Source organism: Pseudochaenichthys georgianus, chromosome 7, assembly GCF_902827115.2.
Source record: "Pseudochaenichthys georgianus chromosome 7, fPseGeo1.2, whole genome shotgun sequence".
NCBI lineage: Eukaryota > Metazoa > Chordata > Actinopteri > Perciformes > Channichthyidae > Pseudochaenichthys > Pseudochaenichthys georgianus.
This window is the reverse complement of record NC_047509.1, coordinates 23759762-23778941: the sequence shown is the minus strand read 5'-3', so window position 1 is coordinate 23778941 and position 19180 is coordinate 23759762. Positions and strand designations below refer to the sequence as shown.

The 19180-nt window shown below is 39.6% G+C and overlaps 1 protein-coding gene across 2 annotated transcripts in view; it reads left to right on the top strand.

Annotated features, from left to right (window-relative positions):
• The window catches only part of cntn3a.2 (contactin 3a, tandem duplicate 2), a 34066-nt gene extending 16529 nt beyond the window's left edge, over positions 1 to 17537 (top strand). For both annotated transcript variants that reach the window (XM_071203809.1, XM_034086181.2), the window contains exons 14-24: positions 832 to 1001; positions 2344 to 2461; positions 6746 to 6904; positions 8736 to 8885; positions 9862 to 9932; positions 10583 to 10817; positions 11308 to 11417; positions 12675 to 12861; positions 13567 to 13679; positions 13826 to 13994; positions 15132 to 17537. In XM_071203809.1, the coding sequence (XP_071059910.1) occupies positions 832 to 1001; positions 2344 to 2461; positions 6746 to 6904; positions 8736 to 8885; positions 9862 to 9932; positions 10583 to 10817; positions 11308 to 11417; positions 12675 to 12861; positions 13567 to 13679; positions 13826 to 13994; positions 15132 to 15229 (1580 nt within the window). In that variant the 3' untranslated portion in view covers positions 15230 to 17537. The remainder of the gene's footprint in view (positions 1 to 831; positions 1002 to 2343; positions 2462 to 6745; positions 6905 to 8735; positions 8886 to 9861; positions 9933 to 10582; positions 10818 to 11307; positions 11418 to 12674; positions 12862 to 13566; positions 13680 to 13825; positions 13995 to 15131) is intronic.
• The last annotated feature ends 1643 nt before the right edge of the window (positions 17538 to 19180 follow it).

Here is a 19180-nt window from a genome sequence, read left to right as displayed (position 1 = left end):
CATTACATGAAGTTTTATCTGATCTGCACTGTATTGTAATTGCTATCAGGAGGATTTCAGGAGATTATTCTAGCGGTGTCAGCTTGGAGTATTAGGCCATTTTAGTAGTGGCAGGCTGGTGTTATCACATTATTCCACTTAAGACTTTGATGAGACCTTGCTTTATATAGATAATTCCCTGCCTGTGACTAAGTGTATTATAGCGCATGAAGCCTCACTGTTGAACCCAGAGGTGAGAAGTAGTGGAGTACAAATACTTCGCTACTGTACTTAAGTACGTTTTTCTGGTATCAGTACTTTACTCCACTACTTATTTTTCTGACGACTTTTACTTTACTTCCTACATTTTTAACAAAAATACCTGAACTTTAAACTTCTTCAAAACAGGCACATTACTTTAGTTTTAATCTGTGTTTGGTGGAGTGATCATTATTAATGATAACTTTGTCATTTTGCCGTTGTTCAGCATCGAAACATTCATTAGCTAACAATGACATTATTGTTCTATTAATATAAAGTGAGGTCAGTTACTTTATAAAACAGATGGTAGTTATGGGTACTTAATTACATTTCGAAGCCCATACTTCTTTACTTTTACTTGAGTAAAGAAGTTTAGTCAGTACTTTTTAAACACGAGTATCTGTACTTCTACTTGAGTAAAGGATGGTTGTACTTTTGCCATCTCTGGTTGAACTTCTATTGCAGAAAATCAACAATACACTGCTCATCTCGTTTCATGTCGCAATGAATATCTTATGATCTGTGTTAGATTGGCAGCCGCCCTGTGAGAAATGACTCTCTCAATTTTTCAAACACATTTTTTTCGGGCAGATCCAACCAGAATCACCCAGGGGCCCGTGGACATGGAGATCATAGTGGGCGAAAGCATCGTGTTACCCTGTCAAGTCTCCAGTGACCCAGTCCTTGACGTTTCTTTCTCCTGGGCCTTCAACGGACAGCTGATCGCCAAGGGAGACGGTCACTTTGAGCTAGTGGGTGGGGTGAGTGACCCCGCAGTCATACTTCTTCAAAACTTGTGAATGGGCAGTTGGCACCTCTCCCCATATTGCTTCACTTCATCCCTGCCATTAGTTAAAAGAGACAGCATGTAGTTTGACACCCTGGTATTTCTTGAAGAGATTTGCTGTGGTTAGTTTTGCTGCAATAGGTGTGATACCATCCTTTTTTGCAATTCTAAAGAGTCTCCTTGGAGGCATTACAGGCTGTGGGAAGATGTTTAAAAAGGAAGCTCTATTAAACCATTCAACCCCTCTCAGCTTCCAATAGTACGTTTGTGAATAGAACCATGGTTATGCTATGTCAGAATACACATGAAACATCATGTATCATGCCTTAGTTGCTCAGCCACTGTGACAGGTTGTCCTCTTTTTAAGTACACTTCCCTTACATGAGCGTACCCTTCTGAAGTAATCTATTTTCAATAGTTTGGTTGCTATTCAATTCTTTTCAAATCCTTTTTTGACATAGCTTGCTGCTCCATAACAGAAAGGGAATACATATTATTAGAGGTGTCTTGGCAGAGCCCCAAATGACAAAACATTTTCATAACACCCTCAGACCTTTAGAGATTAACCATTCTTCCTTGTGTGTGTTTGACTGACAATATTCTTATCTGTAAAGAGACTCCCCCAGAAATGCTAGAATGTCCCCAGTCCAAAGAGATTATCAACTTAACTTTGCTGCTTCAAGGAATTTAATTTCCATAATTAAACCACGTTGGCTCTACTGCCACATTTGCCTGCCAATACCTAGAGAACGATTTCACCACTAATTTACCGTTTGCTGCTTACGGGTGTCCTCTCAGATGAGAATCTAGAGGGCCTTTTTTTCCTCTCCAATCGAGCAAAAACTGGCTGAATTCAAACGTATTAGCTTAGTTGTGTAGTTTCTTGCAGCAGGACTTGAAGGCGATGATGATGACCTCTGCAAAAAGCGAGAAGAAATAGCAAAAGCCTTTTCAGACACAGAAGTTCCATTTGCAGCATACAACTTCTGTGATTTTTGGCTGAGATGCTTTTCATCGGGATTCATCTTGGACAGAAGTGTGCGACTAAAAGGTTCTGTCATATTCAGGATATTTTCATAATGCTCGCCTTTATGGCTGCGACTTCAAGAAGTGTCGAGACGCACAGTATGTCTAAAAATATCTTCGGTGTTAAATATCTTTAAAAACAGGCTTTTCTGCAAAGTTAAATAACTGAAAGATCTGCAAACGCTCAGCTATTTACTGCACCTTATATATGCCTCGCTGCATTCTTTAATAAGCTGTCACAGGGTCTGTTATCTTTCATGCTACATAAAGCTTTCTCTCCCCCCATGTAGAGAACAGCAGGGGATCTGATGATCAGGAACATTCAGCTTTACCATGCCGGAAAATATATCTGTGTGGTGGACACGGACGTGGAGAGCCTGTCAGCCGTGGCTGTATTGATTGTCAAAGGTAAGAAAATCTCTTCTCTGCAGTTACTAATTAAAGCGGGGCTTATAGCCAGGATTGTTTTTAGTTCCTCTTTTAAAAAGAACTGGAAATAAAAACTCTACACTTAACTGTAAAGGGTGGACAGTAAATGATATAGTGCTTTTCTACCTTAACGGACAAAACGCTTTCCAATTTCCCTTATGTACACCTATTGACACACACACACACACACACACACACACACACACACACACACACACACACACACACACACACACACACACACACACACACACACACACACACACACACACACACACACACACACACACACACACACACACACACACACACACACACACACACACACACACACACACACACACATTGGAGCTGCCATGCGAGGCTGGCCTGTCCTTCGGGAGCAACTTAGGGTTCAGTGTCTCGCTCAAGGACACTTGGACATATAATAGCCGTAAAGTGGCTGATAGATGTAGCCAACAGCCGACAATAAAAATATGTCTGCACTCTGTAAGGGTAACCAAATAAAACCTGTGTTGCAAAAAATCAAAGGAAATAAATATTTTGGAGACATTATATGAATATACTTTACTAAGAATATAAAGACTGCTCGACTGCCAGGGCGTATAATGTTCACTTAGGGTTTTAAACTCAAATGGTTTGTGTCTCAGCCAGTGATTGCAGTGCAACCAAAATGCCCATATCCTCATGATAATGATTCTGGATGTCATCACAGAATCCACAGTTTTTATGTCCTGATTATTCCTGGTAGCAGTCGCTTGATTACATCAAATAGAGGAGGCTTGCTTTTCTTTTATATTGCTTTCAGGGGTATTTGTGGGAGCAGAGAATTTGAAGAAACTGTGTGAAAATGTTCTCTCTCTCTTTTTAATGACCAATTTTCAATATTGTTGCAATGTACTTGACAGTACAATGTTTAGATGCCTGTCTGTGCTCACTCATGCAATATGTAGTGCTCCGGAGAGACACGATTGTCAAGAGCTACATTGGGCAGAACAAAATAGAACAACTTTTGTTTTGTGTTTTCGGGGAGAGGCAGATTTGTGTTGCTTGAGTGAGAGGAGGGATGTTTCTGGCTTCGATCAAAATGTCAAATAGCCCATCAAATTGACACTACGCAGATATGTTGAATGTCAGATGAGGTGAGCACTGATATTGGTGTAACATTTTGAAACGTTTGAATCCATATCTTTATCTTCTAAAGATATCCACCAATGACTCGGTGTTAAAGATCTTCTAAGCAAATGGCATTATTAAGCGCTCCTGTCCAATTGGCTGAGGACTAAGTGGAAAAAAGGCTGTTTTTCAAGCAGAAGCAATATCAAGGCCCTGGAAATGCATTGGCCCAGTATTGACTGGAGAGAAACTTGTCTGTGATTCAGATTGTGCATTATTTACACTTCCTGCTCACGGCAGCTGTCATGGATGTCTCATTGCTTGGATCGAACAGCTCCAAATGTTGGCCGACAAAGCATGAAGCCGGATAGAAAACCAGTCATGGGGGGCAGAGAATGGATTCGCTTGATCACAGCTGAACACCACTAACAAACTGACAGTGATCACATGTCCAGTGTCCTGTTGGGAGACCCCCACTACCTTTGTACCCATGAAAAATAAAAGACACATTATTTCTAATTATATTCAAAATACCATATTAAGCATACCAAAGACACAATCTGTGGTCATCTAGTCACATACTACCTATGTAAAAGTATGAATGCAACACTAAAATAATACTTTATTGCCTGTAAAAATCCTCCATACAATGTTCTACGTAAGTTAAATTAGGTAACTTCCCATCATCGGCAAAATATTCATTTTTTTGTGTGAATTCTGTGAATTATTAGACTTTCTTTTTACATTCTGACTCATCATGGTGCTATGTATTTAGTTTTAACTACTTAAATTAACTTTTAGGTAGCAATGTGCAGTGGTTCCCAACCTGTGGGTCTGTCCTGTTCAAAGAGTCTAATCTAAGAGGTTGTGCAATTATTAATGTGATGGAATAGATGACAAAAGATTGTCTACATAGATCTTTTTTATTTTTTATTTGAATTGGACAATGTGACTGTTTTTGGATCAAATAGATTGTTTAAGTGGAACCATCTGAGTCACTCTTTTGGTGCTACTGCAAACTTTTTTAATTAAATACATTTATTGAGTAAACATATTTAGTAACACATTATTTTCAACGTGTCGCTGTCGGAGTCTGGATAATTAAAAGGGAACATGCTGTATTTATTGGAACTACTTTCGACCAGAAAATTGTCCTGTATTGTGTATATTATCTCAAGCAATGGGGATACTGCATCGGGAGATGTTGCTTTGATTCTTTTAAATTGTAATTTTTAAAAGCCGGGAGAAACCCATTAAATAATCAATTCTGCTCTAATTTATTATGGGGTGGAAGCAAACATCACAGAGATGGATAGCTCAAGGCTTGACGAATAAAACCTTGTCTACTTGGCTATATATACTGTGAGAGTGTAGGAGAGTGTCTGCATTTGCATGTGCTCAAAGAAATGCTATTTTAATGTTAAGACAACACTTTGAATAACGCATCACTCATTTAACTGTGATAATAATTGTGCCAGTGTCATTGCGCTGGTAGTTGTGTGAATCACAGCAACAGCTATTAACTTTAATGATCATACTTGAAGTAATGTGTATTATTGGTGTTATTGGCAATGGAAACATATATTACAATCACATAATATTAGCTGGTGACAGTATCTCAGTGATTTTGAATGCTGTCTCCTGTCTCGCTTCACTCCTCTCGCAGCAGTGAAGGTCAATGATAATCGCTCCCGACACAAAGATTCTCGAGTGATCATCTGGGTTCTTATTTTCCACAATGACGGAGGGAAATGTTTTAGATCCCTCTCCATGATACCTGGCAAACACTCCACCGGGTGGTGGTGGTTATGGAGAAGGTCATGTTATCCCGAATACATCATGACCATTAGCATTCAAACCACTTGATGAGCACTTGAGCTTGTTTGACAGTTGCATTATCATCATCGTCCTGGAAGACATTACATAGAAATATACAACAGTCAGTACAACACAATGTGATTTATCATTATTATTTAATTATTTATAAAACAAATGATTATTTATATTCAATTCTGACATGTGCAACTCTTTATATTACAAATTTGGGAAATATTTAAATCAGATCAAAATGATGTCAACATTTCTGTAAGTATTCATAATACCGCCAGATAATGATTTGCCCCGTGCCAAGTTCACGACAAAAGCCCAGACAGTGTGTCCATATTAATAACAGATCATTTGAACACCCTAAACACAATGACAGCACTCTCTTGCCTCAGCCAATGCAATATAATTAAGAGGATAAGGAATTGATCCCTGATTGTGTGCTCCTTAATATGTGTTACTGAAGCCAGTGTATTAAAGGTTTTTTTTAAATCAGGAGCTGCTAATGAGTTTTACAAAGATCAATATCACTAAAGCCATGACTTTAAGGCCATGATGCTCAATACTTCTGTAAACAAAAAAAATGTAGTTCAGCAGTTCCTTGTTTTGCATAGATGCATGTATTATACGTACATCACAGCCCTGCCCCTGCTGCATGAACTATTGATTGTTTGTTAAAATAATCATTAAATGCCTTAATAATTAGAATATTTTTGCTTCACAATATAGTACAGGGGCAGTGTGAGCAGAGCTGGGCAAGTTATTATTCTGTGGTCTGTCTCACAGCTCTCTAGTGGTCCATTATTTCTGATGAGCAGACACGTTCATTAGAACAGGAAACAGTAGATGAAGCCAAACTAAAACATCACACTGCTTAATTGGTGGGATAATGAAAATAAATGATAAAACTCTGGTTCTTCATGTCTATGAGGCCCCTTTTCATCTTTTACCTTTTAATTTGACTCCCTACATCTACTTGCGTCTGCTGTGTTATCGATCAATTACCGCGAAGACCATGAAAGGGAAGGATTACAAGTATGTTGAATATTAAAGGAAAAAAATCCTGAATTAGCTTCTCATATCTTTGTAAAGGGCCTCAAACTTAAAGCTTTTTAAATATGTTTTAAATATTTTCTCTCTCATGTGTATTCCAAGATACAAATGAATAGTAATCAGTTGTTGCTCTATATATAGAGGTGTTTCTTATGCAAATGAGATTGCAGTTCATGTTTTGCTTGCATTATGTGTGGTGTAGCATCCACATTCTGCCGTCTGGTGTGCGTGTGCGAGTACCTCACAGTGTATTTTCTGTGATTGGGCCAGGCTCCCCCACCCCCCCAGACTCGGTGACGGTGGTGGAGGTGACAGACAGTACAGCCCAGCTGGCCTGGAGTCCCGGCAGAGACAACGGCAGCCCCATCACCAATTACCTCATCCAGACCAGGACTCCCTTCACCGTGGGATGGCAAAGGGTTAACACAGGTAGGCGGCACTTGAAGATGAAATTTCCTCTCATACCACATGTAATGTTGCTCAGATAATTCATAGATCCCCGCAGGGAAATACTCTGACTTCTCTTCCGGCTTCAGCTGGGAGGTCAAAGCGTAGGGTCAGCTGCAGAACGAAGGCTCTGGAGAAGGGAGGGATTCAGGGTCTTACTCGAGAGAACTAGAGGTCATCGCTGCTGCTTTTACATGATCTCATTTAAACCACTGAAAGGACCTTTACACCTGACAAAACCCTTTTCATCTGCTTAAGTCAAGTAAAGTCTCTGTGGAAGACGTACGACTTTTGTTCCAATGGAGAGGGGAAAGCATTTATTTGAAGAGTCTGGAGACACAAGCTTTCATTTTACCAGTTTATTACACTTCATTGCACAAGGGAAAACTGTAAATGAGTGAAAGTTAGCTTAGAACAGTGACCACCAACTGGCGGCCCACGGGCCACATCCGGCCCGCCAGACATTCTCATCCGGCCCGCACGACGGGGGTGACTGAGTGGTTACTGCGTTTTTTTTACAACGTCGTGAGTAAGGTGCAGTACCGGAGTCCAACAGAGAGGCAGCAGCTGCGGGACAGTAGACTGCGTACTGCGAAACCTTCCCTGCCTTCAAGAAGAAGTGACACTTCGTTGTGAAGAGTCTGCTTTGTGCACTCCGCGCAGCAGTAGCCCCGCTGCGACGGAGTCCAACAGAGAGGCAGGAGCTGCGGGACAGTAGCCTAGAAGCAGAGTTGGGTTGTAACCTAGACTGGTTGTAACGGAATACATGTAACGGCGTTACGCAGAATATAAAAATCAAGTAGGCTAACTGTATTCAGCTGGCGTTACATTTCAAAAACGAGTAATCTGATTACAGTTACTTTCGTAAACCTGAAGTGAATACATTTTGGAATACTTATTGGAGTTATTGGTGGAAAAGTTTCCTCACAAAATGTAATATTCATTACCGGCAGAACTGTGTGCACACTGAACGGCGCTGCAGCATGTCTGTGAGCGAGAGAGAGATGCAGCGTGTCTGTGAGGCCCCGCCCCCGCACGCAGTGAGAGAGAGATCTCTTTTAAAATATATTGAAAGTTAGAAACGGAGATGGTTGGATAAAATGTGCAAGATAACGTTTATGTAGCATTTCTTTATTGTCGAAATGATGACATTTCATAACGATCAAATCAAAGTGAATGGCCTGCTGCTGCTGAATGCATGGGGCAAGTGACTGGAACAAGTTTTAAAAGTTATTACATCGTTTCAGATAATAAATTAAAGGTCCGCAGTACCTGAGCGTGCTCCACTAGCATTGTGGACTATATAAAAATCACTGGCCCGCGATTGTGTCTATTGGATATATTTTGGCCCTTGGACAAATGTAGTTGGTGATCCAGCTGGCTTAGAAGGTAAAACCTAGCAATTCTACAGATTTGTTTTGGAATCTTTCAGGTCATTATTTAGTTTATCCAACGATAATTTGGGAAAATCTTTTAGCATTACTGTACCCAACTTTGCTTTATTACCTCTGCCTTTCATGGATTCTAAGTAATTGGGTGCAATGAGTCACCACATTGCAGCGTCATCAAATTAGGTCATACAGTCTTGTGTATTTGTATGTCAGTTTAAGGTTGTTTTTTTAAGCTTTTGCTGAACAACACAACTGTGTGACAGAAGTTTGACATTCTAGACTCAAAACTGAAGCTGACCTCCCATTCATCCCAAAGACAGATTTTTTTACAGATTTAGTTATCTTGTTTAAAAAGAATTCCTGGTATTATTTGTATTCTTATATATATTTATGTACACTGTATTATTTCTGTTTTATTTCAGTCCCAGAGATGATCGATGGAAGCACACTGACAGCCACTGTAGTGGACCTTAACGCCTGGGTGGAGTATGAGTTTCGTGTTTTGGCCAAAAACAGTGTTGGGGTCGGAGAACCCAGCCCTGTGTCGGTCAAGACCAGGACAGAGGACGCAGGTACAGTCAAAGCAATTGACTTTTCTTTTTTTTCAATACAATTAAAAAATTAGACTGAAAACAATAAAAGATAGAAAATTAAACGGATGTATCTTGATGACACAAACACACCACTTATATGAGCATGAATACAAAACACATAGGGAATATAATAAAACACATTTTTTTTTAATCAAAAAAGACAAAACATAAAAGTTGATCATTATTATGCAGAAAAACATTGAATCTCTCTGAGGCTAAATAAAAAGAACAATTATATTAGACTCAACACCTAATGTTATTTTTTAAGTCAAATTAAATATTGTCATAATTTCTATGCAGTACACTGATTGATGTTTTTTTTTACTTAAGGGGAGTCACTACAGGTGAATGAGTGAAACTGAAGAGTTTTGTATGTATGAGTATGACAAGAAAATAAGCCTTTAAAGATATGTATTATAAAATTCCATACATTTTGAAAGACACTACAGGTAAATAAGAAAAACATCTTAAGCAATCCACCATCAAACTAAGACTATCATTTTTTGTATTGGAATGTTTCTACAATGTTATGTTTGGATATTCAAATGAGGCATTTTCCTTTGCTTACTTTTGGTGAATTAAGGGGCACTATACAGGCGCAAAGAAACAAAAATATAAAAATAAATATCATAAAAGTATTTTTTTCATAATTCTGAAATGAGACAAGTAAAACGGCGCAAACACTCAAAATCTACCAGTGCAAAGAACTATGATTTTTCCTGAAGTGTCGCCCAAAACACTATTATCCCAGCCCTGTGTCATCACGACTAGGGCAGAGGACACAGGTACAGAAAATAATCCCTTTTGTCCCCTAGAATCATTCGTCCTGATCTGGAAGAAACTATGATTTGCAAAACACATTTTCTTAGTATTATAACATCTCTTCTTGTAAACTTTCCGAAGCCTGAAGTGTTTCTCGTACGGAGGTGTGAGTGATGAAGCTCTGTGTTTGCAGTTCCTGATGCAGCGCCAGGTGATGTGGGTGGAGGAGGTGGGAGCAGATCAGAACTGGTCATCACATGGGAGGTAAGTCATCAGTCTTATGTTCTAGTCTGTTATTCAAAGGGCCTGCAGTTAATCTTTTTTATCCTTCAGTGAGGTGCTTAATATTTCTCGCTAAATCAAAGCCTCTGCTCGGTTTGGCTTGCGGGTGTCATACATTTCGAGTCAATTGAAGTCTGGTGTTGTCATTTCTTATTTAAAGAGTCTGCATGTAAAGTAGCAATAACGTATACACAAGCAAAACACTTAATCTGACAGTTATTGTCATTTATGAAGATTGGATTTTAGGTAATTACTGCTCAGCCAAATCTGCAAATGCTCAAATCTAGAAATAAGGTAAACCAGTTCAAATAATAGAATAATGTAGATATTGAAGAAGCCATTAGTTGTCTAACGCTATCTCTTTATATTCCTTTTCTCTTTTCATTAAATGCGCAACAAACTTTTCATTTTAAAAGCTACACGGAGGTTTTGTAATGAGCTTAGATTTTTTTTTAAATGACATTTTACTCCTCGTTTCATTTCGTCAGGTGGGTCACGAAAGCAATTTGTGGGTCATGCTCTTCTTCTGGCACAATGAGAGTGGATGGAGATTGTGTCAGCCCAACGGCGGGATGAATGTGAGAGGCTTGTATATGTTTTAATATCACTATAGTTTTGTGTTTCACTCTCAGCCTGTCCCCGAAGAACTACAGAATGGTGAGAGCTTTGGTTACATCATTGCTTTCCGTGCCTTTGGAGAAGTTAGCTGGACCCACGTGGCCACCTCGGCCCCCGGTGCCTCGCGCTACGTGTACCGCAACGAGAGCATCGCGCCCTTCTCTCCATTTCACGTCAAGGTTGGCACATACAACAGCAAAGGGCAGGGTCCCTTCAGCGCCGTGGTCACCATCTACTCTGCAGAGATAGGTAAGGGAATGGACGCCAGTGGTGTTTTTTGCAAAGCTCTCTCTGTTTCTGAAAAGGACAAAGACCGTGAAAAATGGTTTTGTTGCACCCACTGGGCTGAAAGCGCTTGATAGATACATAGAAACGCAGGGGAATCATTATGTCTTTTTACACAGTAGAACATTTGCTAAAAGAAAATGTGCAACACGTTTATGTAAGGGCAGGCAGATTGCCTACAAATATCAGCACTCTTTTGAATGGCTATTGTGAAGTGAAAACCGGTTGGCATTTAGATCCATGCTACCTCTTAACGCGCTGAGAGGAGGTCAGTGTGTAGAGTACTGTTGTTCTATTTACCAGCGGCACCTGTGTGTGATGATTCATCCAAGTAGAGATCAACAAGTACACAGCACTGTCATAAATGTATAAAAGGAAGAGATTTTTCCTGCTTTTCTCCGTCTCTCTGTTGGAAAAAGGCAGCACTGCTCAGTCTCCTGTCGTCTGTTTTCAGAGCCGAGCGGGGTGCCAGCAGGAGTTTGGGCCAGAAGTGTCTCCGCCTCTGAGATTGAGGTGAATTGGCAAGCTCTCTCCTTCACCCCTGAAAGGGTTCTGGGCTATGAGGTACATTTTACCCTTTTAAATGGAAATAGAAATCACACACAACACAATTCAAATGCTTGTCATCACCCCTGTTGTACCTAAAAAAAGCCATCACTCCCAAACTCTGCGTCACCATGAAAATGGCTTTTTCAGTTGCGAGACAGTTAGAGACAAAATTATACAGTTCTTTGTACCAACACCACGGGTCGTGTTTTCAAGAGAACAAAAAATAAAATTGCCGGTCCACATCCCTTTTCAAGCTGCTGTCAGTTATGGTGTATCGTGATGCAGACCTCATGATGGTATGTGCTGCAATATCAGACCTGGTGTCAGAATGCTAAGAAATGCCATCACACCACGCCAAAGACTGTGTAACGAGACCGGAAAAGCTCCTCTGTTTGTTGTTTTTACAGAGAAGCACCTTGGGATTCATTCTAAATCTTTCATTGTTCACTAAATAAAATAGGAATATTAATCTATGACATATTAAAGCCAAAACTGTTGTTTTCTATTCTTATCTTCAAAAGTGGGACAGCCTGATTGTGCTGACGGAATCATCAGGCTGATCAAAGGGATTTATTAAAAGATGCTGCGGTTATTCTTGTGCTCAATAAAATTAAAGTTGTTTTAATATATCCACCTGCAAAAGTGAGCTTCTGTGCCATTTCAATTCAGAGCTGTAAACATCAGCTCAGATTGAATAATGAAGACATAAAAGGTAGATGTGTAGGAGGATGAACTTTTTTTTAAGATATATAATCAGTTTGATGTTAGAAAAAAATTACTCACTTATTTTATGATTGGTAAATTAACTTTATATTTGATCAGTACAACAATTTAATTGAATTCATTACGCAAGCACAGATTAATGTATTGTAGGGCTAAAATGATTTCACAATAAATCCATTGGTCGAGGGACATAGAAATCTGGATTGGTAATTTTGATAATGATATACCGTAGCTGTCAAATCTGTTGATGAATAAAAAAAAGATACATCTATTTTCACTCTTTCAGTGGTATCATAGTGAACAACAGTAGTTGTAAAAGTACAATTAAAAAGGCTTTTTACTTCAGATAAGATAACCTGCTGGAAAGGTTAAGGAAATAATAATTATTTAACACCACATTTTCATCAAGACACCAAATACAACTACAAACACTTTATGTTCTGTATGTGATAAAACATTTATAGTACTAATGTAGGCATTTTGCTCCACTCCGAAGCAACATATCACGGTTGAATAAATCCCAGATTCCGCGCTCTCTGTCTGAAACAGGTGGCATACTGGGAAGATGACACCAAACCAGAGACCATGGGGAAGGTCAGGGTGCCTTGGAACCAAACCTCGGTCACAGTGAGCGGCTTGGCAGGAATCACGCAGTATTTCCTCACAGTCAGCGCCTTCAACACAGCCGGCACCGGCCCCTTCCTACCAGCAATCAATGTCACCACAAAAAAGCCACGTAAGTTGCAGCACCCAAGACACCTTGCTGCTCCGGTGATTTTGTGTCCAAACAGGTTATAATTCACGTCAGATGGCAGAATAAAAATATAGGCTTCTAAAGCAGGGGTGTCTTAACTTTTTTCACCGAGGGCCACATACAGAAAAATATACGAAAGGCTAGCCACTCACTAGAGGTATATTGCCTCAGTCATAAGTTCAGTTATAAGTTAGCTAAATCAATCAAATGTAGGTAAATTGTGCTTGTGAGTGTTGGCAGATCATCCCTTAAAACAGGAGCCTCAGATTGATTATAATAAGGAGAAATAGGAAGGGTGTATTTCAAGCTTGTTATGTAAATAAGTTTATTGGACTAAAAAATGTTTCCAACTTTAATTGACTGAATTTATTTGAAAAGTGGTCTTATTTACACATGAATGCTACTGTGTAATATATTTTTACATTTATATTTAAGAAGTACAATATAAGACAACCGCAAGTTTCATTTGGGGGCCATATTCCATTATACTTTTTTTTATTTGCTGACGGCCGATTCCAATGGTCCGCGGGCTGCATTTGGCCCCCGGGCCGTAGTTTGGACACCCCTGTTCTAAAGTCATCCTTTGAAGTAGTATCATCCCTTAAGAGAGGATAATTATTGTAGATTGATGTGGCAGTAATGTGTTTCTGTGCTGATGTGTAAATTATTTGTTTTGATATCATGCAGCACCCGCCCTACCACCGCTGAATGTGGAATGGACTCTAATCGGCTCTCAGCTGTCTCTTTACTGGGAACCTGTGGTGGCAATGGAGTCAGAGTCAGAAGTTACAGGCTACCAAGTGAGTTAGACTTTTTTTAATATGCTCCACATTACCATGTTCCTATTAAACATCTGAGGGAAATGTACCTATGGTGGCTGACACTAAGCTGCCAGGTTGTAAGATGACATGTTTACAATGTGTCACCCACTTTGCTCCCCATCCAGCTGTCATACAGGAGGCAGAGGCTCAAAGAGGTATACACCCTCACTACAGCCAATTCAACAGCAGAGCTGACCCTCCCCGAGGAAGATGACGACTACATCATCCACATTCAGACGTTGAGTGAAGGAGGGCTGGGCCCGGCCTCTGACCCAATACGAATCCACCAACTAAGTGAGTTTGTTGTTAATGGTTGTATCGCTAACGTGGTTCCAAGTTCAAGGAATATCTTCTCAGATTGAAAAACTGCTATATTTTTGTGTTAAGCTTTCACACTGAAATATGCTAATGCTTCCATCTTTGAGAGTACCACGACAGAGTAGCAAGATTTGACACCGGCACCTCGATCCCTCAGAGCTGTTAGGTTTTTACTATTTACCCACTCTTGTAAATGAATTCCCTTGGCACTTTTTAAACCTTGCAGCGACATTTTGTCCTCCGTTGACTTGCCATTACCCGCGCCCCCATCCACCCTTGTTTGGGCTCATCCCTGCTTATGTTTTGCAGAAATATGCAGCGAAATATATCTCTGTTGCAGAGGTTGACTTCCTCTTTTACTAGATGCTATAACTGTCCTGAGGGACACCAGGGGGGCTCCTCTGCTGCTCTAAATGCTAATTTGCATTGTTGATATTCTGTGTTGAAGCCCTGAAAACAGCAGTTGAGACAGAGAGAATTCCACGCTGGCTTTTCTGTTAAACCTCATTTGAAAAATATGCTACTTTTTCCCAGAGATTCTTTGGATACTGCAAAGAAAAAGATGTTTGCAAAATACATTAGCAGGCAAAACAGAGTGCTGTGGTGCTGTGTGGATAGAAAGGGAAGTGTGTGGTTCAGGAGATTTCTTTTGCATAAATAATATATACTTTTTCCAGGAAAGAGTTTATATGGATGTCATTACAGGAAAAGAGTCAGTGATCCATAAGAACTAATTGAGTCGCTTAAATCATACATAACAAATTAGAGATGAGAGAAATCTGCATCAGGCCCCTGGTCCCTTTATAGTCCCATAATACATTTTTACTAACAAACGCAGTAATAAAAACAGGACATAAATACAGGACATAAATACAATTTCACCACATTATAAGTATCCCTGTGAAACATCCATATGCGTGTTTCATGATTTGGAAATGTAAGTATCTAATTTTCCTTTAGAATGTTTTTGCAAATCTGTTTTCAGATGTGTCTACAGGTAAGATACCAGAGAGTGTGTAAGATAAGGAATTAAATGGATGTCCAGAACTGTTGGTGCTGCCGCCAAACGTCCACTTCCTCCAGCAGGTTTGACTTTTTTTGTGTGTGTTGCAGGTATGAGTGCCCGCGGCTCGAGAGCCTGGAGTGCGGACACCTCACCCCTCTCCCTGCTTCTGGCCATTGCAATATCAACATTCAGGTCAACGTCGTGACACAATGACAAACTCCGCTTTGTTTTTTCAACCTTCTTAATGGTTTTATTTTTCTTGAATTTGTGAAAGTTGCTGAGGTTTTTTTTCTCTTATTTTTGGAGGTGACCACATACTATTTTGCAGTGTATAGATTGCGGGTATGAGGCAGCACAAGAGTGGAGCATGCTGTCAGGCACTTATTAACAGTAAATTCGCTTTTTTTTAAAACAATGCTCCATTTCAACACTTTTTTTTCTCGACTAGATTGATACAGATGCCTTACTTCCATCCATGTGCCAAAGTAGTTTCAGCCTTCTTGTTGTTGCTAAGATAGCTACATGCTTTCCTCAACATTTTATCCCTCACAGATTCTTATTGTTGAAGGTCTTAGTGTACCTTGCGGAAGGCCATGATGAGAAGTTGTATTTTGTATTTTTGAATATTTTCAGTTTACCTCTCCACATATGAATTGGCGACTAGGAACATGTCCATTCACCCGTGCCCGTGCCTTTGGAGATTCTTGTAACGGCCTCACTTTTAGACAATAGTCAGTGATGCTCAGTGTTTCAGAACATACTGCAGCCGCCTTCATCTTATGCGCTCCATTAAAAGTTGTCCCAGATGAAACCCATAAAACAGCTCAGAGTGCCGGTGTAAGCCATTTACCTTTTATCATTTGATTGTGCAGAGCTGAATGTGTACCGTGAGGGCTCGTACAGGTTTTAATGCCTCAGACCAGTTATTTTGATGGCCCGCTGATTGATGGATTGGATTTACTCTGCACTCACGAAGATTACATCTGCCTGTATACAGCTGTAGTAGGAGAGGTATATGACTGCCAGTGTATTTCCGTTAACACTAATGCTGAAACAATCACCAGGAAATAATCAACAACAAGTCATTGGAGTCATTTATCAAGGAAAAATGCACACCATACCCAACAAGGTGTGAGTATGAGTTCAATCCATTTGACGCCACGAAATCCAACTCGGAGGGTATTATTCCACTTTATACCATGGCTACATGCCAAAAAACTGCTATAGGTCTACAAAATAAAGATATTATGTAGTCATTCAGTTCCTGATATCACTTTTTTTTTTATGACTGTTTTTAAAGTAACAACTATTAAAATCAGAATATTCAAACAATCATAATATAAAAAATATATACAATCCGCTTTGCAACACAAGCATATTTCCCATTCCAAGAATATTGTTCACTGATTGTGAAGATGTACCTATTGGCTCTCAACCTCAAATATTTCAGCAAACAGTTTGGATTATCATAATTTATGTTCTTTAACTGCAATCCGACACCTTTGGTTGTGTCAACAAGTAAACTTCAATTTCTTTTGAAAACCGTGATGTGGTTAAAAGATTCTTAAGGTGTTACATTTACCTTGAGTTAGGATTAGCTTTTCAAAAGACTTTAGTACTGTTGCATTTGTTTATCATGGCAAACAAACCCCTCTGTTTTGTTTGTGATGCCCCCGTTACTAGACCTTTCGCCAATCAGGATCCAGAATTATCCGTGGCCATGGTATGCATGTGATAACATATTTGGGTTTTGGACTGTTGGTCAGACGAAAGAAGACCTGTATTTGAAAACATCTCCTTGGGTTCTGGGAAATGGTGATGCTCACTTTTCTTAATTTTTTGACATTTTATAGAAAAATCGATTCATAAATTATCATTAGTTGGAGTCCTAGTTTACATCCATCTGGGCGACACAGAGTAGCCGTGCCAGTCATTGTGCATAATCAGCCATCGCAGTCAAGATGAGGAGGGATTTAAAGTGCTGCCAATTGTGCCAGTCTGATCATTGAAATCAAGCCACCAGCTTAGACATTATTTGGCAAAATGTATGGTCAGCTGTCTTTTAATACTTTGTGAATCTGTCCTTTCTTGTCAGTTGTATTGGCTTTTTTATGTGGTATGTGTTGTCATTGTTTCCTTTATGTATTTCAGCAAAATCCTCACTGCTTAGGTATTCAGACCTGCTTACCCATTCAGTACATTTCAATAGCCCTAAAGTGGCAGGAACAGATATATCAGTTACCTGTCAGCACACAACACAAGGGTCCATTTAACAGACTGACTTGACGAATGGAAAGCCTGATATGCGCCATGATTTAGCAGACATTAAAACATCTTAATGAATTAGAGCACGCCTGAGGGGCTCCTGTGGGAAAGGGCATAGGAGTAATGGTACTAATGACACCCACACAAGACAAATGTATCAGGATTTAGGGAGGACTAAATCAGGACAATCCCATCAAGATGACACCAGGAAGATTCAAGGGTGTGTGTGTGTGTGTGTGTGTGTGTGTGTGTGTGTGTGTGTGTGTGTGTGTGTGTGTGTGTGTGTGTGTGTGTGTGTGTGTGTGTGTGTGTGTGTGTGTGTGTGTGTGTGTGTGTGTGTGTGTGTGTGTGTGTGTGTGTGTGTGTGTGTGTGTGTGTGTGTGTGTGTGTGTGTTGTGTGCGTGCGTGCGTGCGTGCGTGTGTGTGGTTATTAGCCTACACTACAGTGTGTTTGCAAGAAATCTCTGCTGGGGGAATATAATTTAAACTAATTTCTTGTACTTAACCCTGGTTCAGCGCTTTGGGCACCTGAAGCATGTGGACATTCAAATAGAGTAATTCAAGGTCAGCACGGGCAATATGATATATTGTAATTAAAATCAAATTACAATGAAAGCCAGTGCAAAGGAACAAATGGAACCGAGCTTCATAATCCAGAAGGCAGGTACAAGTCTGTTTTCAATGTGTAGACAAAATGCTTTCTCCCCACGATGAGTGTTGAAGACTTTCTGAAAGCAGTCTTTGAATCCTGTTATGTTGTTTTTGTGGCTTTACGTGTGGTTAATCTGTACACATTCTTACATTCTTTCATTACAGAATGTCATTGTTAGGCTAACAAATGTTTACACAGGAAATGCATCTTTTTGGCTGATTTATTGATTATATGAACTGAAAAAGACAACCTTACGCATTGTATGAACTTGTGTCTTGGGTACATAGAAGCATTGCCAACCTCTTTGTTTTTGTAACGTATCAGTACCGTGGAGATGTTTTGATTTGGACTTGATTTTGATTTTTTCTTTTTTTTAATGTTGATATTGTTCCTGATTGTTTCTTTTATTTTGTTTCTTCCAAAGATTCTGCACAAAGGTCAAGTGTTGCTTTAGAATAACAATTAAGAGCCAGTGCGATGAGATCTGTATTGCCTTCATACAGTAAACAGTACATACTGTATGTATTTTGTTGTGATTTGAAGCAACGCCCCCAACTGCGAGACCAAACCATGGTGTCCTACTTCTAATTGTAATTTTATTTCCAACCCACAATCTGAAATATACATGAGCAGAGAGAGAGACATTTCTAAGCAGCTGCTATCACACACAGCCTTTTGGTGCAATGACACAAACACTACCTGTTACAAGGTAGTCAACCAGTGCACAGTAGATAATACAAGTAGTGTTATCTACTTGTACTTCTTTTTATAATATTACAACTTTACAATTTTCTTGCTACTATCAAGATCAGAAAAGGCTGAATTCATTGAAAATAAATGAGTTAGCCAAACATTTGTAATTGGATAAAGAGTGTTGGAGAAATACAATTAGAGCTCTGGGTGACAACGCTTGGCCTTTCTGTTGTGACTCCTCAGTATTTTGATGTCCAGGTGATCTCCGTGAGATCGTGGCAGTAACATTTTCACATTGAAAAGTCATCAGCTGATCTTGATATGCTGAAGCTGTGCATGTATGATATTGTTTGGTGCATTTGTGTTTTCTAAATGAGGGAGTTAATAAAAACAATTCACTGAGGATTCTCTCGGATTTCTTTGAATTATGGGTGGTACAGTGTCATTTTCAGCATCAGCAGTTTTAGTGTCTTTTACTGCAGGAAGAATTTGAGTGCTACCTTGAGGCACCATCAAAGCTATAAAATGCATAATATTATGAAAAAG